The sequence below is a fragment of the Saccopteryx bilineata genome, chromosome 2, assembly GCF_036850765.1.
Source record: "Saccopteryx bilineata isolate mSacBil1 chromosome 2, mSacBil1_pri_phased_curated, whole genome shotgun sequence".
Lineage (NCBI taxonomy): Eukaryota > Metazoa > Chordata > Mammalia > Chiroptera > Emballonuridae > Saccopteryx > Saccopteryx bilineata.
The window spans coordinates 256,464,798-256,479,153 of record NC_089491.1 but is presented as its reverse complement, the minus strand read 5'-3'; the positions used below and the strand labels follow the sequence as shown (position 1 = coordinate 256,479,153).

At 50.3% G+C, this 14,356-nt stretch overlaps 1 protein-coding gene across 2 annotated transcripts; it reads right to left on the bottom strand.

Moving 5' to 3' along the window:
- Positions 1–59: 59 nt before the first annotated feature.
- On the bottom strand, positions 60–5,917 carry PLA2G3 (phospholipase A2 group III). Of its 2 annotated transcripts, XM_066260122.1 has the most exons (7): positions 5,256–5,917; positions 4,167–4,299; positions 3,792–3,926; positions 3,245–3,552; positions 2,438–2,567; positions 2,227–2,343; positions 60–1,606 (listed from the first exon to the last, which is right to left on the bottom strand). In XM_066260122.1, exons 1-7 carry the CDS (start codon positions 5,764–5,766, stop codon positions 1,435–1,437), a joined length of 1,506 nt encoding a protein of 501 aa, XP_066116219.1. In that variant the 5' UTR covers positions 5,767–5,917; the 3' UTR covers positions 60–1,434. The 2 variants fall into 2 exon arrangements, with proteins under 2 accessions (XP_066116219.1, XP_066116218.1); XM_066260121.1 differs by lacking the exon at positions 3,792–3,926 and having other exon boundaries at positions 5,256–5,905.
- Positions 5,918–14,356: the final 8,439 nt, after the last annotated feature.

Sequence of the window (14,356 nt, the reverse complement as noted above, 5' to 3'; positions counted from 1 at the left end):
GACAGATCTGATCATTACCAGACACCAGCTATATACATTACACATGCCAACTCCTTTAATCTGCACCACAACCCTGAGTTGTGGTGTTCAATGCCGTTCTTAGCCCCATTTCACAGGTGACCAAACTGAGGCCTCCAAAAGATTATGTAAGTCCCTCAAAAATCAGACACTTGAGCACAATTTGGCAATCTTTTGGCATGAGGGAATATTTACTAGGTCCTAAGCACTGGCCATACATACATTTGTTCACTTAATCCTCAACAACACTATGAGGTAAGTCCTTTTTATATAGCTCTTTTTTTTTTTTTTTTTTTTTTTTTTCATTTTTCTGAAGCTGGAAACAGGGAGAGACAGTCAGACAGACTCCCGCATGCGCCCAACCGGGATCCACCCAGCACGCCCACCAGGGGCGACGCTCTGCCCACCAGGGGGCGATGCTCTGCCCATCCTGGGCGTCACCATGTTGCGACCAGAGCCACTCTAGCGCCTGGGGCAGAGGCCACAGAGCCATCCCCAGCGCCCGGGCCATCTTTGCTCCAATGGAGCCTTGGCTGCAGGAGGGGAAGAGAGAGACAGAGAGGAAAGCACGGTGGAGGGGTGGAGAAGCAAATGGGCGCTTCTCCTGTATGCCCTGGCCGGGAATCGAACCTGGGTCCTCCGCACGCTAGGCCGACGCTCTACCGCTGAGCCAACCGGCCAGGGCTATATAGCTCTTTTTAAAGGAGGAAACGAAGGCTCAGAGTTGGAGAAAGGGGTCCCTTACTCAAGGGCACAGGGGAGATTTGAATTTAGGTTTAGGGCAGAAAGAATAAGCCAGGGCTGGACCAGGATGGGCACGGCAGCTGTTAAGAGAAGGGGTCCCCTGGGAGGAGAAGAGTTGGGAAGTCCCTCTCTAGTGCTCCCTCCATCTTGGATTCAGACACAAGCACTTCTGTCGCATTCTTCATTCTTCACCTGCTGCCTCAGGCTTCAACAGGCAGGCACTCAGGCTCCTCTGGGCAGGACCTTGAGACATATATTCATTTTGCAACACGAACTTATGTGCAACTCCTCCTGGTACCTCCTGAGGCTGCTGCAGTTAGTTACCCCCCCCCCCAATCCAGCTGGAGTGAAGTTTCCTGGCAAGGTGCAAACCCAGGGCATCAGAATGAGCCTCCTGAATACCATATCCAAGCACGAAGGAGTAGTGTCACCAGTCCAAAGGTCATCTAGCACATCAGGAGACATGGTTCAGCATCTGGGCCTTGGCTCCCTCTCCCCAATCCAGCCTCCTGGTTGTCCACAAGGGCCCATGCCATGCTTCAGCATAACACATGAAGAGGAGGCTGAGATCCCCCCAGGGCCTAGCAAAACCACAGGCCAGGTCAAGTCCGGTGCCCATGAAAGCTGGAATTGAGTCCCTGGTTCTAGGATTTCTGCTTGCTCTTTGAGTCCTTAGTCTGCCTGAGTCATTTGCAGGCACCAGTCAGAGAATGACATGGGGGCCCTTGGGTGCTCTAAAGGCCATGCTTGGCCCTCATCTGTGCCTGTACCCCAGAGTTTCTTCCGCTGAAGTCTCCGCAGGTGCCGAGCTGACATCTTGATGGCTCTAGGGCCCATGGAACAGCTGTGGGGAGATAAAAGTGCAGCAAAATGGTCATGGCTGCCAAGGATCCCACCGTGCTCTGCAGACACAGGAACAGAGGCCCAGTGGAGTAGGGCTGGAGCCAGGAAGGTGTGACTATACAAGAAGGGGACAGAATAAACCTGGGCTAGTACCCAGAGGCCTGGATTCTGCCACTGACTGGCTGCAGAAACTAGGGCCAGTCTGGGTCTAATTCCTTACCTGTGAAATAGGAAAAGTAACAATGGGCTGGTTTTGAGGGTTAGAATTGAAATGAGATTATGAGAAGCAAGCGTTTTACTACGCGCCCACAGAACTTAGACTGTGTGCATCACACACACCATTTCCTTGGCGTCTACACCATGTTCAAGTTAAGAAAATAGAGGTATGGAGAGGTGACTCAATTTGCCAGGTCACATAGGAAGTAAATGACAGAGCCAAGAGGCAACGCACATGGGCCAACTGCAGAGTTGGACCCAGGCACCAGGGTATAGGGAGATGACAGTGGAGCTCAGAGGTCCCTGGCCCCTGCCCCCATCAACTTGGCCCAGTTGCAAAGAGGAGTATAAGCAACACACCCCTTGGGAAAATCCCCCCTCCCTCCTGGCTCTGTTGTCACTTACTCTTTGCTCTCAGCACAGTCCAGTGGAGGGGCCAGCTTGAAGCAGGTCGTGCCCAGCAGCTCCCAAAGCATATTGGCACCTGTTCGTGGGCTGTGGAGCCTCAGGAATTGTGCTAATCTGAAGCAGAGGCAGGCTCAGGCTCGAGCAAGGCCTTACCAACCAGGTGCTGCTCCCCAATGCTGGCAAGCAGCCCACCCCCAAGGGTCCTCACCGGCGCGTGCAGTTGCAGTGGAATAGGGGTTCTCGGGCACTATTGAGCAGCTGGAACTTGGTCTCCTGGGGCCTGATCTGGTGCTCACACTGGTCCAGGTGGCGGAAGCTGAGGCAGACCTGGTGGGCAACTGGGGACAGTATGGTGGTGAAGGGAGCCCAGTTACCCAGAGAGGCCCAACTGACGCCCACTGACATCCAGAAGAAAAACCAGCACATGGGCTCAGTCACACACACACATAGACTCCTTCCATCTCACGCCTTTGTGTCTGCACATATGGATCTCACAAGCACACACACACACACACACACACACACACACACACACACCAGTGCTACAGTGGTGGGAGTCCAGAGTTACTAAGAGCTGTCAGAAAAGGCTTTCTGGAATCAGAGGCTGCTAAGCTGAAGCTGGAGAGAGGAAGAGGAGAAAGTGCTCCAGGCAGAAGGAATAGCATGTGCAAAGGCCCAGAGGTGGGAGAGAGCAAGTTTGCTTTTGAGAAACCAAATGAAGTTTGTGAAACTAAAGGTTTGAATGAGGAGTATGGTCTGCAGAACCAGTGCCTGAGGGCCCCTGGTGTTGGGACATTGTCAGCCGAGGTATGAAGAACCATGGTGGGGGCTCAGAATTAAGTGATACTGTCAAGTTTATGAAAATCCCTCTGGCTGCAGCATGACTTGATGGGAAAAGTTAGGAGAACCCTGGAAGAGTTTGGAGCAAGAAAGGAAGCAACACAGGGCTCCCATACATGCACAGAAGCAGGGACACCTCACATCAAGAAACCCCAAGGTTAGGTTCTGAGCTCACCTTGAGGTTTTAGGACACCCTGTGATCCCAGAAGGCCTGACTGGGTGACCTCTAGCCAGGCTGTGGGGGCCATATCAGGCCTAGGGAAAGCCACAGGAGCCTGAAGGGTTGTGGCATTGTCTCTGCTGAAGTGCTGAGACCCTTCCTGCTGCGGTAGCCACTTCTGAGGGTGCTGCTTCTGTTGTGGCTTGCTGGGAGCTGGGCTCTGGGGGCTATGAGTCAGGGAGATGGCTGGAGAGCTCCAGGAGGCATTGTAGAGGGTCTTAGGCCGGAGGTGGGCGAGGGGTATGGAGCCATACGTTTTACACCTAGGAGGTGACAATTGATGGCAATTGGTAACCCAGAAGCCCCCCAGGTCCATCTCCATGAAAACGGAAGCCCCATCAGCCCCACCCCTCATCCTACTGAGTTGTGTGGGGCACCCAGGGAGAGTCTGCATCCTGGGCCCACCCTAAGGAGAGGACAAAGAGGACCAGCCATCATTCCCTGGAGGACAGACAGATAGCCTCCCTCCCTGGGAAAGGGCTCAAAGGGGACAGCTACATACCCGCCCCACCAGTACCACGCCACACACGCCTCCTGCTCCTCCAGCACAAAGCAGGGGACCTCCAGCACGTTGAAGAAAGCCACACCCACGATATCTGAGATGGAGTCCCGCTGGTTCTGCAGACATTGCCGGAACCTGTCCCAGAGCCAGCACTCAGGTCCTTGAACCACAGAGGACCACCTGGCCCTTCCCCAAGCCTACCCAGCCACTACCAGCCACGTGGTTTGGGGTCCAAGAGATCCTTCTCCACTCAGGCCTCAGTTGTCTGAACATTCAGTTCTAGGCTGTCTAATCCTTTAAGGTTCTCTAGAATCCCAGTGTCTTCACCCGGGAACTAAGTATTTCCACCCCACCCCCAAGCCCTTACACCCCAACCTGGCATCACAGTCACAGTGAGAGATGGTGTGGAATCGGTAGTTTCGGATGCCATAGTTATACTGGAAAGGCGAGATGGTCTGTGGACAGCGGTCATGTTCCTGGCAGCAGAGATCAGGGCCCCGGAAGACACCTGCAGAGAGCAGAGGGGCATCAGCTCAGCAGGGTCCTGGGCACTACACACTGTCTATGCCCACCTGGTGTTGGGAGCAGAGACCTGGTTCTCACCCAGCCCTTGGTGGCCTCAGGCCGCTCTCCTTCCGTGGGACTCAGTTTCAAAGCTTAAGAAAAGCACCCAGGCACAGCCTCTGTTGGGCAATTTCAAATATAGGGCAGCCTACCTAGGAGCTCTGCCTATGGAAAGGTCTTTCTGGGAGGAACTCTGGAGGCAGACCCAAGCTCACACCCAAATACGACTCTGAGGCCATGAATGTGTGTGGAATGGAATGACAAACAGGCAGGGTGCAACCTTTTCTGCTGGCATGATGAAGCATTGTCAGGATGCCAACCAACTCCAACTCAGGTGCCAAGTCCTCTCCCAACCTCCACACACATGCACAAACAGCTGAGCTGAGTGCAAAAAGGCAATCCATGCTTTTCACCATCTGAGCAACAGCGCCTTTTATGGAGCATTTCCCAAGTGACCTCATTTCCCGCTTCCCACACCCAAGCTCACAGCAGCCCGGCAAGAGACGTGTCACTTCCATTGTTGAGGTGAGAAAACTGAAGTTTGAAGAGCTTGGATGTGCTAAACTGGTATTTGAAGCCAGGCCTTTGGGTCTCAGCATCTACTCCACTGAGTACTCTGTGCCCATAAAGCTTCCTCTTAGGAAATTGCTCTTTGGTTCAGTGGGGCTGGGATCCACCCCAGCCTGGTGATTATGAGGACTACCAGGTATGAGTAGGTCCTTTCCCATCTATGACCTCATTTAAGCATCCCATGATGAGACTTATGGTCACCTTCATTTTATAGACAAGGACATTGAAGTTCAGAGTGGGTAAGTCACTCCCCCAAAGACACACAACCTGGGAGAGTGGAGGCCTGAACTTCCCCACCCCAGTCCCCCAGCCCACACCTCCATGACTCACCCAGCTCTGTAGAGTTCCCAGCCGAGTCCCCGACTCCACACCACAGTGTGCCAGGTATGGTCCAGCCTCTCTTCTCCCGCTTGTGCTCTATGCCAGGTGTTCCACTCTGCCCTGCTGCTCGCTTCTCCCTCACTCCTGCTGGACTCTCAGATGATCGGCAGACCTCCCACTGACTCTGAAGGGTGGCCAGGGCTCTCTGCAGCTCAGGTCCAGGCGTATGGATGAATGAGCCTTTGGTGATCTCACCAGCACACAGGGCACTGAAGGCTGCAGTTAGCGCCAGCTCATCATGCCGGCTACATTCCTGCAGCCTCTCATGCCCATCCCAGTGGGTGTGGAACAAGGCCAGTCCCTGAGCATCCTTGCCCAGGAAATTAAGGGACTCCAATGGGGTGCCAGAGATGGGCCTGGCCAAGTGGCAGGAGGTGCTGTCCCAGAAGAGGGCAGGAGAGCCCCCCAGAGAAGCCCCCAGGAAACACAGTACCGCCAACAGCAATCCCAGAACCCCCATTCTGCCCTGGCCCAGCCCAGTCAGACAAAGCTCCTGGGGTGGGATGCCTAGCCCTGGAGGTCCACGAGGCAGCAGTTCAGAAGCTGAGCGGAAACAGTGCCCAGCAGACCGGTGCAGCAGGGCCAATGAATGGAGCCTTGGGAGGAGTAGGAAGGAGGTTGGAGTATGGGGTGATCTCAAGCTTGTAACTGAATCCACCGGCTGGGCAGGCTGCTGATTGGCTGAGAAATACACTTGCCGAGGCCCACGCCCCCACTCACCCTGCCTTTCTCATTGCCATCCAGTCACCTGCTGCCAGCCCTGCCTGGATGGGGACTATGGGAGCCAAAGCTCTGGGCCCTCCTGAACTGTGGGAGAGGTCTATATCTCCCTGGGGAGGGAATAGGGTCCAGGGGCTCAGAGAAGGTTTCTAGAACTTGTCCTCATCTCCCTAGCCCAGTGGTGGCTTGCCACACACCCCACCCATGAAGCTGGCAGGGGGCCATGGGCTTCTGCCAGGATTGGGTGAAAGAGGTGAAGGCAAGGCTGAGGCTCTGTGGTCAACGCCCCCCCCCCAGCTTCTGGGAAAGGGAGCAGCTATGTCCTGACAACCTAGGGTGTTCCCCTCAAGTCCTGGTTCTGAGAGAGGCTCTTGGCACACCCAGGGGACAGTGTCCCTCGGCTCCCCACTTCCTGGGACTCCAAGCACAGGAGTAGCTCAGAAGCCACTCTCCTTGTCTGACAGTGGGTGGAGTCACAGACAGAGGAGGCCTTGAGAGCAATATGGGGCAGAGCTGATGCTCTGGACTTGAAGGTACTATGGTCCTCAGAGAAGCAGAGGGTGCACAGGAGGCTGAATCTACAGCCACCTCTGTCCCCTGGACTATGGCCACCTTAGGGACACAAGGGTAGTCCCCCAAGAAACAGGGGTGGTTCATCTATCAGGAAGGGGCTAGACCTGGCATATGTTTCTATGTCCCAAAGCCAATGTATCATTCAGCCTCCAAACACCCGGAGAAGCCAGTGGGCTTCCACCCACAGTGCAGATGAAGAAACTGAGGCTCAATGAGGGTGTGGAAACTTCAGGCGACGGTCAGGCCCCAGATTAGAGGTTGGAGCACAGCTCTTAAGGGACTTTTCTAGGAGGTCAGGGCTGGCTGGGACACTGACCTGTTTGTCCATCTGCCCGTCAGCCTGCTGCTCCCGCAACATCCTCCCCATCAGTCTCCATCCAAGTCTCTCCCAGGAGGATGAGCCCAGTGAGACAGAGCCAGGAGCAGAGCTAGGGAAGGGGAGTGTGCTGTACAGAAGAGAGAGAAGAGGGCTGCAAGGTATATAGGCCCACCTCTGTGGCTTCAGAACCAGCCTGGACCTATGGCCCAGAAAGTCACAGGCAGGAACAACAAAGAGAAGGGAGAAAAAGAGTGGGGATCACAAGGAGCCAAGCTCCTTCTCTCCAGAGGTTGGTGAAAAGGGTGTGGAATAGAGCAAGTGGTATTGGGAAGGGTAGAGAGGCCTAGTGTTCCCAAAGGTAGGTCCCTCCGGGAAGAATTATCATTCTGCTAACTATCCCCAGTTGTAGAAATGGCCACCCACATCTGCCCCTTTTTTCTATATTATAGAGCCCTTCCCTGCCCACCACATAGAAAGGCTGGGAGGTGCCATGGCAGGAACCCCACCCTCAAGGTGAAATAGACCTAGCTGTGTAACTTTAGGCTTAGAAATCAACTTTTCTGAGCCTCAGTTTCCTTATCTGTATGATGGGCATAATCACCGTACTCACCTTATGGATGTTAGGAAAGGCTCTCAGTACAGTGACTGTCATCTAAAACACTGTCATTAAAATCGCAGGGCCCTGGCCCTGTAGCTCAGTTGGCTGGAGTGGCATCCAGATATGCTAAGGTTGTGGGTTTGACCCCCATCGGGGCACATACAACCAATGAATGCATGAATAAGTGGAACAACAAGTTGATGTCTCTCTCTCTCTCTCTTCTTTCTTCTCTCTCTAAAAACAATTTTTTTAAAAAAAAGGGCTCAGGACAACCCTACAAGAAGCAATTTACCCGGGAGAAAGCAAGTCCCAACTTTCCAGGCTACTACAACCTCCACCACCATGGTATCTAGCCCTGTTAGTCGACTGCTTGGCTGTATAACTTCAGGCTTGTCCCTGCCCCACTCTGGGTCTCAGTTTCCTCCTCTGTTCAGTGATGGGTACAGTGAAGTAACCTTTGAGCTTTCTTCCTGTCTGGGCCCCAAAGGGAGGCAGGCTGGGGCCTGCCCAGGCCTTGAGGTAGGGTGTCACTGGGTTTTCCCTTCAGGTTCCACGCATTGACCACGTCTGTCAGCCTACAGGACAGGTTCTGGAGCCCTACCTTCTACCAGGGCACCCCTCAGAAGCCTTGGAACAGAGGATGATAGGAACCAAACCAGCAGGACAGGACAGACCAAGCTGGCCCCTGCAGACAGAACAGGGCAAAGCTTTACTTTGTGTCCCATCCCCACACCTGGGGTGGGGCAGGGTGCAAGCAGAGAGTGATGGGTGGGCATCCACCGGAGAAGGCAGTCCCTCCTGCCTCCCTGTCTGATTGCTTATCCCTGTCTCCCTCCATCAGTCCCTGTCACTCTGTCTCCCTTGGGTTTCCCTCTCATCTCTCTCTATCTCTTGGTCTCTTATTCTCTGGTTCTGATTCTCACAATTTCTTTCTATCTCTGCCATCCCTTCCTCTTGCCATCTTTCTCTCTCTGACTCTAACTCTCCATCTTGTTTTCTCTCCCCATTTCTTTCTTATCTTTCTTTCACTCTTCTATCTCTTATACTGCCCCTCCATTTTATTTTCTCTCTCTCCCCCTAATTTTTCTTCCTCCTTCCCTCATCTTCTCTCCCTCTCTCTCAGTCTTCCTCTCTCTTTCTGTTTCTTTGTCTTTTGGTACTTTCCTCTTTAATTCTTCGTTTATCTCTCATATTTTTCTGATCTTTGTTTCTCTGTGTGTGCATCTGCCTCTCCTAATTCTTCTCTCCCCCTTCTTCCTCTGTCTGCTCTCCCTCTCCACACTCTGACCCCAGGCCCAGGACCTGGTGTACCCCGCCCTTTCCCGTCCACATTTCCCCAGCCATGACTTCATCTGATTCTCACAACCCCTGCCCCTCCTGGGCAAACAGGCAGGGCAAGGGTTTCTCATCCCATTGTCAGGATGGATAGATGAGCCGTACAAGAAACCGTGCCAGGAGTCAGACTGGACGGGGGGGGGGGGGGCAAATCAGACTTGTCCTGGAATAGGGGGAGAGGGCCTTCCCTGGCTCCCCCACAGCTCCCCACTGCCTGAAGGGTGCCCTCCCTCTGCCCCTTGGAGCTGGCCCTCCCAGTCCTACCAGAAGGCACTCTGCAGCTCTCTGTCCCAGGAGAATGGTGCGGGCAGTGCCTAGCTCCAAAACATTCAGCATTCATTCAAAAACAAATAGTTACTGAGTGTCTACTATGTGCCAGGCGCAGGGCAAGACCCTGGCCAGAGAGAGAGAGGAGGGGGAGGGAGACAGAGCATGCTCAAGACTTGGATAAAGAGAAAACTCATCCCCTGGGGTCTGGCAGCCCAGAAGAGCCAGGACCTAGGTGTCAGTTGAGTCCTCTAGAAAGCCACCACCAAGATTAAGATAGGAGTGCAAGAGATTTATTGGAGAAAATACCTGTGAAAGATAGAGGGAGAAAGCAGGAGTGGGCAGGGAAAGCCTTCACACTCTGTTACAGGTCTGATGTCTACGGGGAGAGAGGAGATGGGAAGGAGGCCTGGATAAGAATTGCTGCACAATGCAGTGCTTCTCTGAGAAAAATCTCAGCCAGCAGGAAACTCTGGTGCAAAGATTGCCCTTAGAAGAGCCACAGTTGAGCAGAAATGACCAGGCCCTAGTGCCCTGGCTGAGCCCAGTCATTGGTTGGGGGCTGTCCAGGAATACAGTGGTGCCCACTCCAGTGCTGCTGTAGATGCCAATGGCTGCCACACCTGGGAACTTACCCACCCATTCAGCTGAGGCAGCCCCCACTGCAGACCAAGAGAGGAAACCCAATGGGGCAGATGGAGTCTGATGTCTGGGAAGGAAACCCAGAAGGCAGTCTTTTTCTAGCTTTTTCTGGTGAAAGTGAGGTAACTTCTGAGATGAATTCTTACAAACCATTGTGCCTTCCTCTTTGCTCTCTCTCTTGGCTCACTCACTCTGGGGAAGCCAGTTGTCAAACATGCCATGTGATGAGAAACTGAAGCCTCCTGTCTACAGCCATATGAGTGAGCCACTGGGAAACAGATCCTTCAGCCCCAATCAAGCCTGCAGATGAGTACAGCACCACCTGACCCTTTTACTTTTGTAAAAGCTTTATTGAGATATAGTTCACATACCACACAATTTACCCCAGGGGTCCCCAAACTTTTTACACAGGGGGCCAGTTCACTGTCCCTCAGACCGTTGGAGGGCTGGACTATAAAAAAAAAAACACCTATGAACAAATCCCTATGCACACTGCACATATCTTATTTTAAAATAAAAAAAATGGGAACAAATGCAATATTTGAAATAAAGAATAAGGCTCTGGCCGGTTGGCTCAGCCGTAGAGCGTCGGCCTGGCATGCGGGGGACCCGGGTTCGATTCCCGGCCAGGGCACATGGGAGAAGCGCCCGTTTGCTTCTCCACCCCCATCCCCTCCTTCCTCTCTGTCTCTCTCTTCCCCTCCCGCAGCCAAGGCTCCATTGGAGCGGGGATGGCCCGGGCGCTGGGGATGGCTCCTTGGCCTCTGCCCCAGGTGCTAGAGTGGCTCTGGTCGAGGCAGAGCGACACCCCGGAGGGGCAGAGCATCACCCCCTGGTGGGCAGAGCATCGCCCCTGGTGGGCGTGCCGGGTGGATCCCGGTCGGGCGCATGCGGGAGTCTGTCTGTCTCTCCCTGTTTCCAGCTTCAGAAAAATACAAAAAAAAAAAAAAAGAAAGAAAGAAAAAAAAAAAAGAATAAGTAAATTTAAATAAACAAACTGACCAGTATTTCAATGGGAACTATGGGCCTGTTTTTAGCTAATGAGATGGTCAATGTCTGGTTCCATATTTGTCACTGCTAGCGTAACAAGTGATATGATGCGCTTCAGGAGCTGTGACTTGTGCGTCCCGTGTCACCAGAAGTAGCGTGAGCAACACCGCGCTTTGTGGCGCCACCACATACAATACTCCACATACAGCATCCGCATCCTGTGCTCCTCTCACTGACCACCAATGAAAGAGGTGCCTCTTTCAGAAGTGCGGCGGGGACGGATAAATGGCCTCAGGGGGCCACATGCGGCCTGCGGGCCGTAGTTTGGGGACCCCTGATTTACCCACTTAAAGTGTACAATTTATATAACTCTTAAATATGTGTCTGAGTGGTCAAAGATACAATAAAATAAAGAGTACAATTTACCTTTTTTTTTTTTTGTATTTTTCTGAAGCTGGAAACGGGGAGAGACAGTCAGACTCCCGCATGCCCCCGACGGGGATCCACCCGGCACGCCCACCAGGGGCTACGCTCTGCCCACCAGGGGGCGATGCTCTGCCCCTCCGGGGCGTTGCTCTGTCAAGACTAGAGCCACTCCAGCGCCTGGGGCAGAGGCCAAGGAGCCATCCCCAGCACCCGGGCCATCTTTGCTCCAATGGAGCCTTGGCTGTGGGAGGGGAAGAGAGAGACAGAGAGGAAGGAGAGGGGGAGAGGTGGAGAAGCAGATGGGCGCTTCTCCTGTGTGCCCTGGCCAGGAATCGAACCCGGGACTTCTGCAAAAGAGTACAATTTAGTGGCTTTAGTATGTTCATAGCTTTTTTTTTTTTAATTTTTTTTTATTTATTCATTTTAGAAAGGAGAGAGAGAGGGAGAGAAGAGAGAGACAGAGAGAGAGAAGGGGGAGGAGCAGGAAGCATCAACTCCCATATGTGCCTTGACCAGGCAAGCCCAGGGTTTCGAACCGGCGACCTCAGCATTTCCAGGTCAACGCTTTATACACTGCACCACCACAGGTCAGGCCAGCTTTTTTTTTTAGTCTGTATGTCATTTATTTCTGCTCTGATCTTTTTTTATTTAATTATTTTTTGTTTAATTATTTATTTATTTATTTTAGAGAAGAGAGAGAGAGAGAGAGAAGGGGGGAGGAGCAGGAAGCATCAACTCCCATATGTGCCTTGACTAGGCAAGCCCAGGGTTTTGAACTAGCAACCTCTGCGTTCCAGATCGACACTGGATCCACTGTGCCACCACAGGTGAGGCCAATATGTTCATAGTTGTGCAATCATCACCACTATCTAATTCCAGAACATTTTATCATTCCAAAAAAAAAATTCTGTAACCAGTAACAATCATTCCACCTTTGTCTCAACTCCCAGTCCCAAGCAGCCACTAACCTACTTCATGACTCTATAGAGTTGCCTATTCTGTACAGTTCAAATAAATGGAATCATACAGTAAATGGTCTTTTGTCACTAGCTTCTTTCACTTAGCACGTTTTAAAGGTTCATCTGTGTTGTAGATTGTATCAGTACTTCATTCCATTTTATGACTGGATAATATTCCATTGTGTAGACAAACCACATTTACCCATTTGGGTTGTTTCTACTTTGGGGTTGTTATGAATAATGCTTCTATGACCATTCACATAAAAGTTTTTGTGTAGACATATGTTTTCATTTCTCTTGGGCACATAACTAGGAGTGGAATTGCTGGGTCACGTAGTACCTCTATCTTTAACCATTTGAGGAACTCTCATACTGTTTCCAAAGTGGCTGCACCATTTTGTATTTTCACAGGTAATATATGAGAATTCTGATTTCTCCACATCCCTGACAACACTTCTTACTCTCTGTCTTATAGCCATTCAAGTAGTTGTCAAGTAATATCATTGTAGTTTTTATTTGCATTTTTCTGTTGACTAATAATGTTAAGCATCTTTTTGTATACTTATTGGCTATTTGCGTATTTTCTTTAATTTTTAATTGAATTTATTGGGGTAACACTGTTTAACAAAATTATATAGGTTTTGCCATAAGCATCTTAGAAGACAACATAGGCAGTAAGCTCTCTGACATCTCTTGCAGCAATATATTTGCCAATTTATCTCCACGGGCAAGTGAAATAAGACAGGATAAACAAATGGAACTATATCAAACTAAAAAGCTTTTGCACAGCTAAAGACAATAAGAACAGAATAAAAAGACAAACTACAATGGGAGAACATATTTGACAATACGTCTGATAAGGGGTTAATAACCAAAATTGATAAAGAACTTGTAAAACTCAATACCAGGAAGACAAACAATCCAATCAAAAATGGGCAAAAGAAATGAATAGACACTTCTCCAAAGAGGACATACAGATGGCCAATAGGCATATGAAAAAATGCTCAACATCACTAATCATTAGAGAAATGCAAATTAAAACCACAATGAGATATCACCTCACATCAGTCAGAATGGCGCTCATCAACAAAACAACACAGAGTAAGTGCTGGCGAGGATGTGGAGAAAAGGGAACCCTCCTGCACTGCTGGTGGGAATGCAGACTGGTGCAGCCACTGTGGAAAACAGTAAGGAGATTCCTCAAGAAAATAAAAATCGAACTGCCTTTTGACCCAGCTATCCCACTTTTAGGAATATACCCCAAGAACACCATAGCACTGATTCAAAAGAAGCAATGCACCCCCATGTTTATGGCAGCATTGTTCACAATAGCGAAGATCTGGAAACAGCCCAAGTGTCCGTCAGTGGACGAGGGGATTAAAAAGCTTTGGTACATATATACTATGGAATACTACTCAGCCATAAGAAATGATGACATAGGATCATTTACAACAACATGGATGGAACTTGATAACATTATACTGAGAGAAAGAAGTAAATCAGAAAAAACTAAGAACTATATGATTCCATATATAAGTGGGACATAAAAATGAGACTCAGAGACATGAACAAGAGAGTGGTGGTTATGGGGGGGGGAAGGAGGGGGTTGGGGGAGGGGAGGGACACAAAGAAAACCAGTTAGAAGGTGATGGAAAACAATTGGACTTCGGGTGATGGGAATGCAGCATAATCAAATGTCAAAATAACCTAGAGATGTTTTCTCTGAACATATGTACCCTGATTTATCAATGTCACTCCATTAAAATTAATTTAAAAATAAATAAAATATATATAAATATGGAAGATATATAAAAGTAATTAAAATGATATTAAAAATAATTATTAAAATTAAATAAAGTTATGCCATTTTGGATAAAAAATTTTAAAAATTACATAGGTTTCCGCTGTACAATTCTATAATACATCATCTGTATATTGTATTGTGTGTTCAACACCCCAAGTCAAATCTGCTTCCATCACCACTTATCTCCCCTTTACCCTCTTCTACATCCCTCATTCCCCTTTCCCTCTGGTAGTCACTAAACTGTTGTCTATGTCTATGAATTTAGTGAGCCTCTGCTGCCTCCTAGTGGGAACCCAAAGCCAGCACCTCATAGAGAAACTGAATGAGGAAGGCTTTTTGCTCGTTTCCTGGTCCCTTCTTGAATCTTCCTGGTTTTGTTTTGTTTTGTTTTGTTTTTTATAAGGGTGAGGTCCAAAT